This window comes from Salvelinus fontinalis, chromosome 1 (genome assembly GCF_029448725.1).
Source record: "Salvelinus fontinalis isolate EN_2023a chromosome 1, ASM2944872v1, whole genome shotgun sequence".
In the NCBI taxonomy this organism is placed as follows: Eukaryota; Metazoa; Chordata; class Actinopteri; order Salmoniformes; family Salmonidae; genus Salvelinus; species Salvelinus fontinalis.
In genome coordinates this window covers 17,541,386-17,558,137 of record NC_074665.1, presented here as the reverse complement: position 1 = coordinate 17,558,137, position 16,752 = coordinate 17,541,386, and the positions used below count along the sequence as shown (strand labels likewise).

Genomic DNA, 16,752 nt, shown 5'->3' with positions numbered 1-16,752 from the left:
ATGAAGAGAGGGAGGAGGGAGGGATGGATGGAGAGAGGGGGGTAGAAGGGAGAGATGGGGAGAGGGAGGAGGGATGGAGAGAGAGGGGCAGAGGGAGGGATGGAGAGAGAGGGGAGGGATGGAGAGAGAGGGGAGGGATGGAGAGAGAGGGGAGGGATGGAGAGAGAAATAGGGGAGGGAGGGATAGAGAAAGGGGAAAAGAGGGAGGGATGGACAGAGGGGGGCAGAGGGAGGGATGGAGAGAGGGGAGGAGGGAGGGGAGGAGGGAGGGGGGGGAGGGAAGGATGGAGAGAGGGATGGGGGAGGGAGGGATGGAGAGATGGGGAGGAGGGAGGGATGGAGAGAGGGGGTGGGGAGATGTGGGGAGGAGGGATGGAGAGGGGAGGAAAGAGGGAGGGATGAAGAGAGGGGGAGGGATGGAGAGAGAGGGAAAGAGAAAGGGAAGAGGGGTGTAGGAGGGAGAGATGGAGGGAGGGATGGAGAGAGGGGGCGGATGGAGGGATAGAGAGAGAAGGGGTGAGCGGGGGCGGAGGGAGGATGGAGAGAGGGGGTGGGAGGGAGAGATGGAGGAGGGATGGAGAGAGAGAGGGGCGGAGGGAAGGATGGAAGGAGGAGTGGAGAGTGGGGGGAGAGGGAAGGATAGAGAGAGGGGGGAGGAGGGAGGGATGGATAGAGAGAGTGGAGGGAGAGATAGAGAGAGGGGGGAGGGATGAGAGAGAGGGGCGAAGGGAAGGATGGAGAGAGGGGGAAGGATGGAGGGATGAAGAGAAGAGGGTAAGAGGGAGGGATGGAGAGAGGGTGGCATAGGGAGGGATGGAGAGAGGGGGTAGGAGGTAGAGAAGGAAGAGGGATGGAGAGGGGAGAGGAGGGAGGGATGGAGAGAGAGGGGAGGGATGGAGAGAGAAAGAGGGGAGGGGGGAGGGAGGGATAGAGAAAGGGGAAAAGAGGGAGGGATGGACAGAGGGGGGCAGAGGGAGGGATGGGGAGGAGGGAGGGGAGGAGAGGGGGGGAGGAGGGATGGAGAGATGGGGGAGGGAGGGAGGGATGGAGAGATGGGGAGGAGGGAGGGATGGAGAGAGGGGGGGTGGGGAGATGTGGGGAGGAGGGATGGAGAGAGGGATAAAGAGAGGGGGAGGGATAAAGAGAGGGGGAGGGAGGGGGAGGGATGGAGAGAGGGGGTGGAGGGAGGAATGGAGAGAGGGGGGTGAGCGGGGGCGGAGGGAGGGATGGAGAGTGGGGGTGGGAGGGAGAGATGGAGCGGGGAGGGAGGAGGGAAGGAGGGATGGAGAGTAGGGGGAGGAAGGAAGGATAGAGAGAGGGGGGAGGGATGAGAGAGAGGGGCGAAGGGAAGGATGGAGAGAGGGGGAAGGATGGAGGGATGAAGAGAAGAGGGTAAGAGGGAGGGATGGAGAGGGGGGGTAGGAGGTAGAGAAGGAAGAGGGATGGAGAGAGGGGGGAGGAGGGAGGGATGGAGAAAGAGGGTCGCTGTGAGGGATGAGATAGAGGGGAGGAGGGAGGGGTGGAGAGAGGGGGAGGAGGGAGTCATGGAGAGAGAGGGGCGGAGGGAGGAAGAGAGGGGGGAGGAGGGCGAGATGGAGAGAGGATTGAGAGAGGGAGGGATGGAGAGAGGGGGGAGGGGTAGGGAGGAGGGAGGGATCGAGAGAGGGGGGAGGAAGGAGGGATGGAGAGAGGGGGGCAGAGGGAGGGATGGAGAGAGGGGGAGGAGGGAGGGATGGAGAGAGGGGGGCAGAGGGAGGGATGGAGAGAGGGGCGAGGAGGGAACGATGGAGAGAGGGGGAGGAGGGAGGGAGGGATGGAGAGAGGGGGGAGGAGGGAGGGAAGGATGGAGAGAGGGGAGGAGGGGGTGTTATTTAATATCTGGCTTATTTAAGCATCGTTTGTATAGTTACTAAACAGTCATACTGGACCAATTAAACATAGAAAAAGAGACAGACCAAGAGGGATGATTGAAGATTGAGTGAGGGATGAATAGAATCCCTAAGAGACTGAGAGAAAGATGAAGTAAGAGACAGTTTGGAGAAAAGAAAAGAGAGACGATGAGTCAGCGAGAGGGAGGAGAGAGATCACGGTGTCAGTGTGAAGCAGCGGATTCTGTTACCACGATAAATATTAGTCTTCCCATATCTAACAAACACACCTCAGATCTATCCTCTATAGGGAGATGAAAATTGAACAATTTGTGTGAAAGAGAGAGAATCAGCCTCAGTAACTGGTGGTTCAGTAGAAGGATAAACAGATGGAGAAACAGTTGGAGAGAGTGATTGCTCCCACCTTCTACCTGTGGTTTTACCTCTCTCATTCTCTCTCTCCCATCTCTCTCCATCCCTCCCTCTCTCTTTTTGTTCCAAATTTTCTCTCAGATCTGTTTGTTTCTTCAGTTTTATTCCAGAGCTGTCGTCACAAGGACACGTTCACACTTACTGCCTTCATCAGCATCCCTCCTTCTCCATCTCCCATCTCTCCCTCCCTCTCTACCCCCCTCTTTCTCTCTTTCTCTCTCTCTCTCTCTCGACCCCTCTCTTTCTCTATTTTTCTCTCTCAATTAAATTCAAGGGCTTTATTGGCATGGGAAACATATGTTATCATTGCCAAAGCAAGTGAAATAGATAATAAACAAAAGTGAAATAAACTATAAAAATTAACTCTCTCTACCCCCCCTCTCTCTCTCCACCCCCCTCTTTCTCTCTCTCTCCCTCTTTTTATTTAACCTTTATTTAACTAGGCAAGTCAGCTAAGAACAAATTCTTATTTACAATGATGGCCTACCAGAAGGCAAAAGGCCTCCTGCGGGGACGGGGGCTGGGATTAAAAATAAATAAATACAATATAAATATAGGACAAAACACACATCACGACAAGAGGGACACCACAACACTACATAAAGAGAGACCTAAGACAACAACATAGCAAGGCAGCAACACATGACAACACAGCATGGTAGTGACACAACATGACAACAACATGGTAGCAACACAACATTGTAGCAACACAACATGGTAGCAGCACAAACATGGTACAAACATTGTTAGGCACAGACAACAGCACGAAGGGCAAGAAGGTAGAGCCAACAATACATCACGTGAAGCAGCCACAAGTGTCAGTAAGAATGTCCATGATTGAGTCTTCGAATGTAGAGATGGAGATAAAACTGTCCAATTTGAGTTCCATTCGCTAGCTGCAGTGAACTGAAAAGAGGAGCGACCCAGGGAGTGAGGCCTAAGTGTTTTATAAATAATAAAACAATTAACCAGTGGGTCTTGCGACAGGTATACAGAGATGACCAGTTGACAGAGGAGTATAGAGTGCAGTGATGTGTCCTATAAGGAGCATTGGTGGCAAATCTGATGGACGAATGGTAAAGAACACCTGGTGATCTATCCATTATGTCTCCGTGATCTAGCATGGGAAGGATGGTCATCTGAATCAGGGTTAGTTTGGCAGGTGGGGTGAAAGAGGAGTGATTACGATAGAGGAAACCAAGTCTAGATGTAACCTTAGACTACAGCTTGGATATGTCCAGAGAGATGGACAGTGTACCGTCTAGACATACTCCCAAGTACTTGTGTGAGGTGACTAAACCCTCAAATGTAGTAATCACACCAGTGGGAAGAGGGCCATTCTTCTTACCGAACCACATGACCTGTGTTTTGGAGGTGTTCAGAACAAGGTTAAGGGTACAGAAAGCTTGTTGAACACTAAGAAAGCTTCGTTGTAGAGCATTTAACACAAAATCCGGGGAGGGGACAGCTGAGTATAAGACTGTATCAGCTGCATATACAGTGGGGAGAACGAGTATTTGATACACTGCCGATTTTGCAGGTTTTCCTACTTACAAAGCATGTAGAGGTCTGTAATTTTCATCATAGGTACACTTCAACTGTGGTCAAGAACTACAGGAAACGTATGATCTCTGTAATTGCAAACAAAGGTTTCTGTACCAAATATTAAGTTCTGCTTTTCTGATGTATCAAATACTTATGTCATGCAATAAAATGCAAATTAATTACTTAAAAATCATACAATGTGATTTTCTGTATTTTTGTTTTAGATTCCGTCTCTCACAGTTGAAGTGTACCTATGATAAAAAATTACAGACCTCTACATGCTTTGTAAGTAGGAAAACCTGCAAAATCGGCAGTGTATCAAATACTTGTTCTCCCCACTGTACATGGATGAGAGAGCTTCCTACTGCCGGAGTTATGTTGTTGATGTAAATTGAGGAGAGCGTGGGGCCTAGGATCGAGCTTTGGTGTACTCCCTTGGTGACAGGCAGTGGCTGAGACAGCAGATTTTCTGACTTTATACACTGCACTCTTTGAGAGAGGTAGTTAGCAAACGAGGCCAAAGACCCCTCAGAGACACCAATACATCAATACCGACCCACAATAATGGAATGGTCTAGCGTATCAAAAGCTTTGGCCGAGTAAATAAAAATAGCAGCACAACATTGCTTAGAATCAAGGGCAATGGTGACATTCATTGAGGACCTTTAAGGTTGCAGTGACACATCCATAACCTGAGCGGAAACCAGATTGCATACCAGAGAGAATACTATAGACATCAAGGAAGCCAGTCAGTTGATTATTGACAAGTTTTTCCAACACTTTTGATAAACAGGGCAAGATTGAAATATGCCTATAACAGTTAGGATCAGCTTGATCTCCCCCTTTAAATAAAGGACAAACCGTGGCTGCCTTCCAAGCAATGGGAACCTCCCCAAAGAGGAGAGACAGGTTATAAAGGTCAGAGACAGGCTTGGTGATGATAGGGGCAGCAACCTTAAAGAAGAAAGGGTCTAAACCATCTGACCCAGACGTTTTTTTGAGGTCAAGTTTAAGGAGCTCCTTTTGCACCTTGGGATCAGTGACAGGCAGGGAGAAACTTCGTAGTGGGGCAGGGGAAAAAGAGGGAGATGCATCGGGGATAGTCGCATTAGAAGGGGTGGGAGATGAGGAAATGTTGGACGGGCAAGGAGGCATGGCTGAGTCAAATAGGATTTCTGATTTAATGAAGTGGTGATAAAAGAGCTCAGCCATGTGCTTCTTGTCAGTAACAACCACATCATCAACATTAAGGGAGATGGGCAGCTTTGAGGAGGGTTTTGGGCAGCTGTGATGAGGGTTTATTCTCCAGGTCTTTAACTGTTTTCCAGAACTTCTTGGGGTTAGACCCACAGAGAGAGAACTGCTCCTAAAAGGAACTCACTTTGTCCTTCCGGATAGCCTGAGTGCATGTTTCTCATTTGCCTGAACGACAGCCAGTCAGCCTGAGTATACATGTGCCGAGCCTTTCGCCAAATTATGTTCTTGAGGTGGGATAACTCTGCCAGATCACGGTCGAACCAGGGACTGAACCTGTTTTTAATTCTTATTTTCTTTATGAGAGTGTGCATATTAACAATACCACTGAAAATATCAAAAAGAAAGTCCAAGCGTCTTCAACAGAGCTGATTCAATTCCAATTTACAGAGGCCAGGTTATGAAGGAAGGCTTGCTCATTAAAGTTCTTTAGCAAGTGTCTATGTGAGGATAATATCAAGGAGAGTAGCCTTTTCTGGGTGTTTGGAGTCATACCTTGTGGGATTGTTAATAATCTGAGATGGATTTAGAGAGTCCTATTGTTTTAGGACTTGGTCAGGTGGTTTAAGCATGTCCCAGTTTAGGTCACCTAACAGGACAAATTCAGACTTAGTGTAAGGGGCCAGGAGAGAGCTTAGGGAAGGTAGGGTACAGGCCGGTGCTGATGGAGGACGATAACACCCAGCAGCAGTCAACAAAGAGCTATTTGAAAGCGTATTGCTTAAAACCAGCGAATCAAATTGTTTGGTGGACGTGGTGGGGACAACCGAGCATTGAAGGTGTTCCTTGGTAAAGATTGCCGCTCCACCACCTTTGGAAGATCTGTCTTGCCGGAAAAAGTTAGAAACGGAAAGGTTAACATCAATGTTCAAAACACTCTTTCATTTTACCAGGTAAGTTGACTGAGAACACGTTCTCATTTACAGCAACAACCTGGGGAATAGTTACAGGGGAGAGGAATGAGCCAATTGTAAGCTGGGGATGATTAAGTGACAGCTTGGGAATTTAGCCAGGACACCAGGGTTAACAGCCCTACTCTTACGATAAGTGCCATGGGATCTTTAGTGACCACAGAGAGTCAGGACACCCGTTTAACATCCCATCTGAAAGACAGCACCCTACACAGGGCAGTGTCCCCAATCACTGCCATGGGGCTTTGGGATATTTTTTAGACCAGAGGAAAGAATGCCTCCTACTGTCCCTCTAACACCACTTCCAGCAGCATCTGGTCTCCCATCCAGGACCAACCCTGCTTAGCTTCAGAAGCAAGTCAGCAGTGGGATGAAGGGTGGTATGCTGCTGGCTTCATAACTACGTCTCAGTAATGACCAACAACATCTGGATTGGAGCTGTTAACCCACACTTTCAATTGATACATTTTAGGTATTAAGCTTCTAGTGTTAATGTACAGAACCACCCCTCTCTCTACACCCCCCCCCCCCCTCTTGCTCTCTCCCCATCTCTCTCTCTCGCTCTTTCTACCCCCCCTCTCTCTCTCTCTCTCTACCCCCCCTCTCTCTACCCCCCTCCTCTCTCTCTCTACCCCCTCTCTCACTCTTTCTACCCCCTCTTTCTCTCTCTTCCCCCCCTCTCTCTCTCTCTCTACCCCCTCTCTCTCTCTACCCCCTCCTTCTCTCTCTCTCCCCCCCTCTCTCACTCTTTCTACCCCCCTCTTTCTCTCTATTTCCCCCCTCTCTCTCTCTCTCTCTCTCTCTCTCTCTCTGTTTCTTTCAGGTGCTCTGCTGAAGCACCATTTTCTCATTTCATTTAGTCAGCTGTTAGGAAATTACTCAAACGCACACATACACATGTGTGTGCATGTGTATGTGTGCGTTTGTGTGGGTGTTAGTTATGTTATCATGATGTAGCAGGCTAACCTCCAGTTAATGAGGATGCATTCACATTTGAGCTTTTTCTCTTCCTCTCTCCTTCTCCTTCTCTCTATGTCTCCTTCTCCCTCTCCCTCCTTCTCCCTCTCCCACCTCTCTCCTTCGTTCTTTCCTTGCTCGCTTTACTGAGCACTCTTCTGTTCCCTCTGAAATTCACTCACTTATTCACACACACACACACACACACACACACACACACACACACACATACACACACACTCTGAGCTCATTAGTATTCATGAGACCTCTCTCTTCCTGTTCTCTTGTTTTCGCCTACAACGGTGTCCCACGGAAACACAGAGAGAGAGAGAGAGAGAGAGGGATTGAAGGATCAGAGAAAGGTAGAGGCAGAGGAACAAATATAGAACCATCACGCTCTCAGCGGAAAACAGCTTTGAATTGAATATTTTCTGAAATTTAAGTCAAACTGGAGACACTGGTTTGATCTGGTCTGGACTGCTCTGGACTGGTCTGGTCTTTTCTGGTCACTGCTTGATATTAATATCTTCCCCTCCTCCCTCTCCCTCCTCCCTCTCCCTCCTCCCTCCTCTCTAGATGCGACCATCCTATCATATGATGGTAGTAAGTTTATGAAGGTCCAGTTGCCCGTTGCGATGCACACGGAAGCAGAGGATGTGTCGCTACGTTTTCGCTCCCAGCGGGCCTACGGTGTTCTCATGGCAACAACATCACGGAACTCAGCCGACACGCTCCGACTGGAGCTGGATGGGGGTCGTGTCCGTCTCACTGTCAACCTAGGTACACACACACACACTGTCAACCTAGGTACACACACTGTCAACCTAGGTACACAGACACACACAGTCAACCTAGGTACACACACACACACTGTCAACCTAGGTACACACACACACACACAGTCAACCTAGGTACACACACACACACACTGTCAACCTAGGTACACACACACACACACTGTCAACCTAGTTACACACACACATACACTGTCAACCTAAGTACTCACACATACACTGTCAACCTAAGTACACACACAAAGTAGGCCTATACCCATACACTGTAAACCTAAGTACACAGTAGGCATATACCCACACACACTCAAACATAACCTGAGAGCAGAGCACATGTACATAGAGCTAAACCAATATCTGCTATTACACACACACACACATACACACACACACACACACACACATACACACACACACACACACACACACACACACACACACACACACACACACACACACACACACACACACACATACACTCTTACATTGTTGTACTGTATTTTTGGTGTGTGTATTGTTGAACAGAGGGTTGGTTCTCCCGGTCCGAGGCTGCATTTTCTGCTCACTCCCAGATGACCACTGCACCCATACACACACAGAGACACACACACAAATACACACACAGTCACAAATACACACACAGAGACACACACACACACACACAAATACACACACAGACACACAGTCTTGTACAGCTAACCTTGTGGGGACATACACACACACGCGCACACACACACAAACACACTCACCAATAGATGCAGGGGTGTGTGTTGGTCTCTGGCTGTAGCATCTGCGTCTCTGCTGTGGTTGACGACACCCGACACACTGAGGTATTATGGGAACCATGACCTCTGACCTCCCATGTTCCTCTGCTCCACCAGGGGCGGGATTTGGTGCTCTGTTGCTCGGTGACAGAAATATGGGGCCATGCCCACCTCAGTGTCCTGATATTATGGATGCTATGGTCACGGAGGCTGTCACTCTGACCAGAGTAGCCAATGGCACACATGTTACACTGAGACCTCTCGCTCTCTCCCTCAGCCAATTACAGAGCAAGACAATTCAGAGATCCATCAATCTTATTTGCTGGATTCCCAGTGCTACCATGTCATTCGCTCAGAGCAGATAGCAGAAAGCCCTATCCTCTGCTTTGATTGGCCAATAGCCCCCTCCCAGCTTGCCCTCAGAAGGCGGGGAGAGCGTGTGTTCTCAGCGGGGTGTGTGTGTGGAGTGTGTTGGTGTGTTGGTCCCCAGCGCGTGGAGTTGTATGTTTGTGCAGTGTTAACCCTCTGCTCTGCTCTCCCTCCAGACTGTATCAGGATTAACTGTACCGCGAGTAAGTCACGCTCCATCTCGCACTACCTCTCTGTGTGTTAGAACTTGTGTGTGTGTGTGTGTGTGTGTGTGTGTGTGTGTGTGTGTGTGTGTGTGTGTGTGTGTGTGTTTGATTCTGCTAGAGTCCAGGGTTACTAAGGCAGCCATTTTAGAGATAATGTAAGAGAGGAAAGACAGAGTGAGGAAAAAGGGGGGTGAGGTGAGAGGAGGAACAGGAAAAAGGGGTGTGGGGGTGTGTTAGTGAATAAGGTGAGAGGGGGAACAGGAAAAAGGGGGGGTGGGGGGTGTGTTAGTGAACAAGGTGAGAGGAGGAACAGGAAAAAGGGGGGGTGGGGGGTGTGTTAGTGAATAAGGTGAGAGGGAGAACAGGAAAAAGGGGGGGTGGGGGTGTGTTAGTGAATAAGGTGAGAGGGGGAACAGAAAAAAAGGGGGGGTGGGGGGTGTGTTAGTGAATAAGGTGAGAGGGGGAACAGGAAAAAGGGTGGGGGGTGGGGGGGGGTGTTAGTGAATAAGGTGAGAGGAGGAACAGGAAAAAGGGGGGGTGGGGGGGTGTTAGTGAATGAGGTGAGAGGGGGAACAGGAAAAAGGGGGGTGTTAGTAAATGAGGTGAGAGGGGGAACAGGAAAAAGGGGGGGGGGTGGGGTGTTAGTGAATGAGGTGAGAGGGGGAACAGGAAAAAGGGGCACCGTGAGGGTGTTAGTGAATGAGGTGAGAGGGGGAACAGGAAAAAGGGGGGGTGGTGGGGTGTTAGTGAATGAGGTGAGAGGGGGAACAGAAAAAGGGGGGGTGTTAGTGAATAAGGTGAGAGGGGGAACAGGAAAAGGGGGGTGGGGGGTGTGTTAGTGAATAAGGTGAGAAGGGGAACAGAAAAAGGAGGGGTGTTAGTAAATGAGGTGAGAGGGGGAACAGGAAAAAGGGGGGTGGGGGGTGAATGAGGTGAGAGGGGGAACAGGAAAAAGGGGGGTGGAGGGTGTTATTGAATGAGGTGAGAGGGGGAACAGGAAAAAGGGGCACCGTGAGGGTGTTAGGGAATGAGGTGAGAGGGGGAACAGGAAAAAGGGGGAGGTTAGTGAATGAGGTGAGAGGGGGAACAGAAAAAGGGGGGGGTTAGTGAATGAGGTGAGAGGGGGAACAGGAAAAAGGGTGGGTGGGGGGTGTTAGTGAATGAGGTGAGAGGGGGAACAGGAAAAAAGGGGGGGTGGTGGGGTGTTAGTGAATGAGGTGAGAGGGGGAACAGGAAAAAGGGGCACCGTGAGGGTGTTAGTGAATGAGGTGAGAGGGGGAACAGGAAAAAGGGGGGGTGGGGGGTGTGTTAGGGAATGAGGTGAGAGGGGGAACAGAAAAAGGGGGGGTGTTAGTAAATGAGGTGAGAGGGGGAACAGGAAAAAGGGGGGGTGGGGGGTGTGTTAGTGAATAAGGTGAGAGGGGGAACAGGAAAAAGGGGGGGTGGGGGGTGTTAGTGAATGAGGTGAGAGGGGGAACAGGAAAAAGGGGGGCTGGGGGGGTGTTAGTAAATGAGGTGAGAGGGGGAACAGGAAAAAAGGGGTGGTGGTGGGGTGTTAGTGAATGAGGTGAGAGGGGGAACAGGAAAAAGGGGCACCGTGAGGGTGTTAGTGAATGAGGTGAGAGGGGGAACAGGAAAAAGGGGGGTGGGGGGTGTGTTAGGGAATGAGGTGAGAGGGGGAACAGAAAAAGGTGGGGTGTTAGTAAATGAGGTGAGAGGGGGAACAGGAAAAAGGGGGGGGTGGGGGGTGTGTTAGTGAATAAGGTGAGAGGGGGAACAGGAAAAAGGGGGGGTGGGGGGTGTTAGTGAATGAGGTGAGAGGGGGAACAGGAAAAAGGGGGGGTGGTGGGGTGTTAGTGAATGAGGTGAGAGGGGGAACAGGAAAAAGGGGCACCGTGAGGGTGTTAGTGAATGAGGTGAGAGGGGGAACAGGAAAAAGGGGGGGGGGGTGGTGGGGTGTTAGTGAATGAGGTGAGAGGGGGAACAGAAAAAGGGGGGGTGTTAGTAAATGAGGTGAGAGGGGGAACAGGAAAAAGGGGGGGTTGGGGGGTGTTAGTGAATAAGGTGAGAGGGGGAACAGGAAAAGGGGGGGGGTGGGGGGTGTTAGTGAATGAGGTGAGAGGGGGAACAGGAAAAAGGGGGGCTGGGGGGGTGTTAGTGAATAAGGTGAGAGGGGGAACAGGAAAAAGGGGCACCGTGAGGGTGTTAGTGAATGAGGTGAGAGGGGGAACAGGAAAAAGGGGGGTGGGGGGTGTGTTAGGGAATGAGGTGAGAGGGGGAACAGAAAAAGGTGGGGTGTTAGTAAATGAGGTGAGAGGGGGAACAGGAAAAAGGGGGGGGTGGGGGGTGTGTTAGTGAATAAGGTGAGAGGGGGAACAGGAAAAAGGGGGGGTGGGGGGTGTTAGTGAATGAGGTGAGAGGGGGAACAGGAAAAAGGGGGGGTGGTGGGGTGTTAGTGAATGAGGTGAGAGGGGGAACAGGAAAAAGGGGCACCGTGAGGGTGTTAGTGAATGAGGTGAGAGGGGGAACAGGAAAAAGGGGGGGGGGTGGTGGGGTGTTAGTGAATGAGGTGAGAGGGGGAACAGAAAAAGGGGGGGTGTTAGTAAATGAGGTGAGAGGGGGAACAGGAAAAAGGGGGGGTTGGGGGGTGTTAGTGAATAAGGTGAGAGGGGGAACAGGAAAAGGGGGGGGGTGGGGGGTGTTAGTGAATGAGGTGAGAGGGGGAACAGGAAAAAGGGGGGCTGGGGGGGTGTTAGTGAATAAGGTGAGAGGGGGAACAGGAAAAAGGGGGGGTGGGGGGTGTTAGTGAATAAGGTGAGAGGGGGAACAGGAAAAAGGGGGGGATGGTGGGGTGTTAGTGAATGAGGTGAGAGGGGGAACAGAAAAAGGGGGGGGTGTTAGTAAATGAGGTGAGAGGGGGAACAGGAAAAAGGGGCTGTGGGGGGTGTGTTAGTGAATAAGGTGAGAGGGGAAACAGGAAAAAGGGGGGTGGGGGGTGTGTTAGTGAATGAGGTGAGAGGGGAACAGGAAAAGGGGGGTGGGGGGTGTTAGTGAATAAGGTGAGAGGGGGAACAGGAAAAAGGGGGGGTGGGGGGTGTTAGTAAATGAGGTGAGAGGGGGAACAGGAAAAAGGGGGGCTGGGGGGGTGTTAGTGAATAAGGTGAGAGGGGGAACAGGAAAAAGGGGGGGTGGGGGGTGTGTTAGTGAATAAGGTGAGAGGGGGAACAGGAAAAAGGGGGGGGGTTAGTGAATGAGGTGAGAGGGGAAACAGGAAAAAGGGTGGGTGGGGGGTGTTAGTGAATGAGGTGAGAGGGGGAACAGGAAAAGGGGTGAGGTACACAGGGAAGATAGAGAAGAGCCAAGGAAAAAGAGAACGAGAGAGAGAGGTGTACAGAGGAGTGTGGAGGTGTGGAGTTCCGTCACGGGGATGGACTGAAAGCTTCTCAGGGCTTCCGGATAATTATGTCTCCTTCATGCTGAAAATGAAAGATTCTCTATCCCTCCATCCTTTTTCTTCCCTTCCTCCATCCATCCATCTATCCATCCACCCCTCCCTCCCTCTGAGTGCTTTGTTTGTCTGTAGGCTGTCGTGAGTTGAGCTCTGTGTATGTGTGTTTGTCCTTTCACCACGGAAGACGACTCTATGACGGCATCCTGGTACTGACAAAGGGAGAAGGTGTTGCCATGGGAACATAACTAGACAACTTATCTATGTCTATCGTCAGTATGTAACAGAATGCTTTTCATAAGCATAGAAACCTTAAAAGGTGTTATTATGATTTTCTAATGATCCTGAGTTATTATCAGCCATTTGGAGTAAAAAAATACTGCCATTGAAAGAGCTTAATATTAGGAGTTGATTATAAAACATGACAAGAGTTCGTACAACTCAGTAAATACAATATTACATACATTTCATTTGTATAAGTTCCATTAATAGACAATTTTTTCCGCAAATTAGTCACTCTTCCATGACCATATATGTCCTGTGTGTGTGTGTGTGTGTGTGTGTGTGTGTGTGTGTGTGTGTGTGTGTGTCCTGGCTGTTCTCAGGTTGGCATGGATCACTGCCTCATTCTCACATCAGCCCATTCACCCCAACAGTGTGCGGTCACACACACACACACACAAAAAAAAACACCAATCTCAGGCAGTGATCCATGGTAACGGGATGAGATACTTGCCCAGAGCACAGCTGAGACTCCTCAGGGGAGCCCTCTGTCCTCTCCTGAAAACTAATTACACCTAACACACACACAAGTCACCTACACTCACACACACACATACCTCACCTACACATGCATGTACACAGAGACCTCACACGTGGCAATATGATGTGTGTGTGTGTGTGTGTGTGTGTGTCATGCTGCTGCCATTTCCCACAGCTGAATCTGTCAGGCTGTTTACCTCTCATCTTCTCATTCCTCTTATAGCTTATCACCCCCCCTACACACACTGACACTGGTCTATCCTGGTGAGAGGGAGAGAGACTCACAACACTCCCCAGAGATCGCCTTCAACAGAAACTAGAGAGAGAAAATGAGGAGAGAGAGAGGGACGAAAGGAGAGCGAGAAGGGGAAGGAGAGAGGTGGATGGATGGATGGAGAGGGAATGAGAGAGAAATGGACAGAGAGAAAAGGGGAAGGAGAGAGAGAGATGGATGGAGAGTTCCTCCTGCTGTATTACTGCTCTACGTCCCTCTTGCTACAGAGCTGAGTATCTAGTGCCATCATGTGGTCAGATAGGGTAGGACACTGTGGCAGGAGACATGGTGGAGAATGTGTGTGTTTGTGCGAGCGTGCTTGCCTGCATGTGTGCATGTGTTAACCCTTCGTGTGGGTGTGTGTAAGGTGTATGTGTGTGTATATTAACTAACTGGAATGTGTGTAGGTAAGGGTCCAGAGACCATCTTTGCAGGGCTGGGGCTGAATGATAATGAGTGGCACACTGTCAGAGTGGTGCGACGCGGGAAAAGCCTCAAACTCACCGTCGACGACCTGCAATCTGTAGAAGGTAACCATAGCAACCCCAATCCTGTCAACCCTGACCTTTCAGTCCTAACCTTAACCCTGACCTCAAACCCATAACCTGTAGACATTGCTCAAGTACATTCAAGCCCAAGTGTCTTGTATTTAGCTGACCTGGTCCAATGTAGCCAATGGAATAGTCCCAAAAGTGCAAACTACACTCACCCTGCATTCCGGTGAAGCTAAATCAAGTGCACCTCAAGTGTTTCAATGTATTTGACCCCGGTCTGCTAACCTCTACCCTGACCCCTGACCTCTAACCCCTCCAGGTCAGATGGCAGGCGACCACACCCAGCTGGAGTTCCACAACGTGGAGACAGGCATTGTGACGGAGAAGCGCTTCATGCCTGCTGTGCCTTCCAACTTCATAGGGCACCTGCAGGGCCTCACCCTCAACGGCATGCCCTATGTAGACCTCTGTAAGGACAGAGTACACACACACACACACACCTCACACACCCACACATACACACACCTCACACACACACACACACACACACACACCTCACACACACACACACACACACACACACACACACACACACACACACACACCACACACACACCTACACACATCTTACTTTCACAATCATATCTCTTAACGGGCGTGTTTCCATGAGCCGATCTCAACTTGTTTCCTCATTTAGTTGTCGAGCGAGCGGAGAAAGGCTAGAGAAATGTCATGACAGCTGTTGTCCATAGAAATGTATAGAAGGTGCGTCTTTGATCTTTGCCATTGAACGCTTCTGTGATAGCAAAGCACATAGAGTGCCCTCTATACGTCTCTATGGGTCCCTGTAAGTGCGGACTATAACCAGAACTGGCGGCTCGAGAGAAAGATTTTGAATGAAAAGATAGGCTAGCTGTACAGATATTTGGCTTACACTAGATATGACTGATTAAGCTGCCGTACTTGTAGACTAGCAAGGCAGCGCCACAGATGAATGGAGAAACTACTGATCAACCTGACGTTGCTCATTGTAATATTACAATATAACGCGTTACTTTAGTTAAATGTAACAAGTAATATTTAATACATTAGTGTTTTAAGTAACTAATCCCATACACAGCACCTTACACATACACAACTACACACACCTCATCCTTGGTCATCTCGATCCTAGGTAAGAACGGTGACATCGACTATTGCGAGCTGAACGCTGTGATTGGTTATAAGAGCATCGTGGCGGACCCGGTGACGTTCAGGTCACGGTCGAGCTACGTGACCCTGCCAACGCTCCAGGCCTACTACTCCATGCACCTGTTCTTCCAATTCAAAACCACCTCCCCTGACGGACTCGTCCTCTACAACAGAGGAGACGGAAACGACTTCATAGTGGTGGAGCTGGTCAAAGGGTAATTACCTAAACATTCAAATAACATCCTATTGGCACTATACTGTGTGTCTATACACTACTGCTGTTGAACAGAGGAGATGACACCACCTGATGAAAGGACTAGTCAGAGTTAGATATCTATCTACTATCTACTCAGGTAATAAAGTTGATATTCCAACATTCCTAATCTCCCTCCCTCCCCAGCTACCTCCACTATGTGTCCGACCTGGGGAACGGAGCTCACCTGATCAAAGGGAACTCCAACTCTCCTCTGAATGACAACCACTGGCACAACGTCCTCATAGCCAGAGACACCAACAACCTGCACACTGTTAAGATAGACACCAAGGTCACTACACAGACCACTATGGGGGCCAAGAACCTGGATCTCAAAGGTAACACACATGCATACGCATAAACTCACACACATAGACACATACACACATACTGTACATACCATAATACCTGTGTACTATGTATGGAGTCTCTCAGCCCTTGTTTCTTATAGTAGAGGGCAGTTCTGTCAGCTAAGAGAGACCAAGGAATGGAGCGAGGAGCTGCCACTCAAGCTGTGCTGTGTTCCTATAGGTGACCTGTACGTAGGGGGCGTGGCTAAAGAGATGTACCGTGACCTTCCCAAGCTCGTCCACTCCCGCGAAGGCTTCCAGGGTTGCCTAGCAACCGTCGACCTCAACGGCCGATTACCCGACCTGCTGGCCGACGCCCTTGCTACGACCGGACAGGTGGAGAGGGGCTGTGAAGGTACACACACACACACACACACACACACACACACACCATTAGCAACTACACAAGAAAGTCTAGGAAGACAAACACATCCCAGGACCTCCCCCTTTTACTATTGCAGATCAGAGCTAATTGTTTTTATTATTCTACCTCTTGCTCCAGCTAACAGCTGTTTTTATTTGTATTATTTATATTTCTGTTTTTATTATGTGGGAGAATATCCCCCTTGCTTTGGCATCTGGCTTTCTCTTCTCTTTCTCCCCACTTTCTCTCTCTCTCTTCTCTTTCTCCCCACTTTCTCTCTCTCTCTTCTCTTTCTCCCCACTCTCTCTCTCTCTCTTCTCTTTCTCCCCACTTTCTCTCTCTCTCTTCTCTTTCTCCCCACTCTCTCTCTCTCTCTTCTCTTTCTCCCCACTCTCTCTCTCTCTTCTCTTTCTCCCCACTTTCTCTCTCTCTCTTCTCTTTCTCCCCTCTCTCTATTCTCTTTCTCCCCACTCTCTCTCTCTCTCTTCTCTTTCTCCCCTCTCTCTTCTCTTTCTCCCC

At 49.8% G+C, this 16,752-nt stretch overlaps 1 protein-coding gene across 26 annotated transcripts in view; it reads left to right on the top strand.

The window, feature by feature from the left end:
- Nucleotides 1-16,752, top strand: part of LOC129825963 (neurexin-1a-like) — a 100,613-nt gene that overhangs the window by 66,602 nt on the left and 17,259 nt on the right. For 17 of the 26 annotated variants that reach the window (XM_055886525.1, XM_055886616.1, XM_055886438.1 and 14 more), the window contains 7 exons: nt 7,544-7,747; nt 9,068-9,094; nt 13,989-14,111; nt 14,395-14,544; nt 15,250-15,481; nt 15,667-15,857; nt 16,051-16,224. In XM_055886525.1, the coding sequence (XP_055742500.1) occupies nt 7,544-7,747; nt 9,068-9,094; nt 13,989-14,111; nt 14,395-14,544; nt 15,250-15,481; nt 15,667-15,857; nt 16,051-16,224 (1,101 nt within the window). The remainder of the gene's footprint in view (nt 1-7,543; nt 7,748-9,067; nt 9,095-13,988; nt 14,112-14,394; nt 14,545-15,249; nt 15,482-15,666; nt 15,858-16,050; nt 16,225-16,752) is intronic. The other 9 variants (XM_055887924.1, XM_055887644.1, XM_055887941.1 and 6 more) reach the window with 1 other exon arrangement.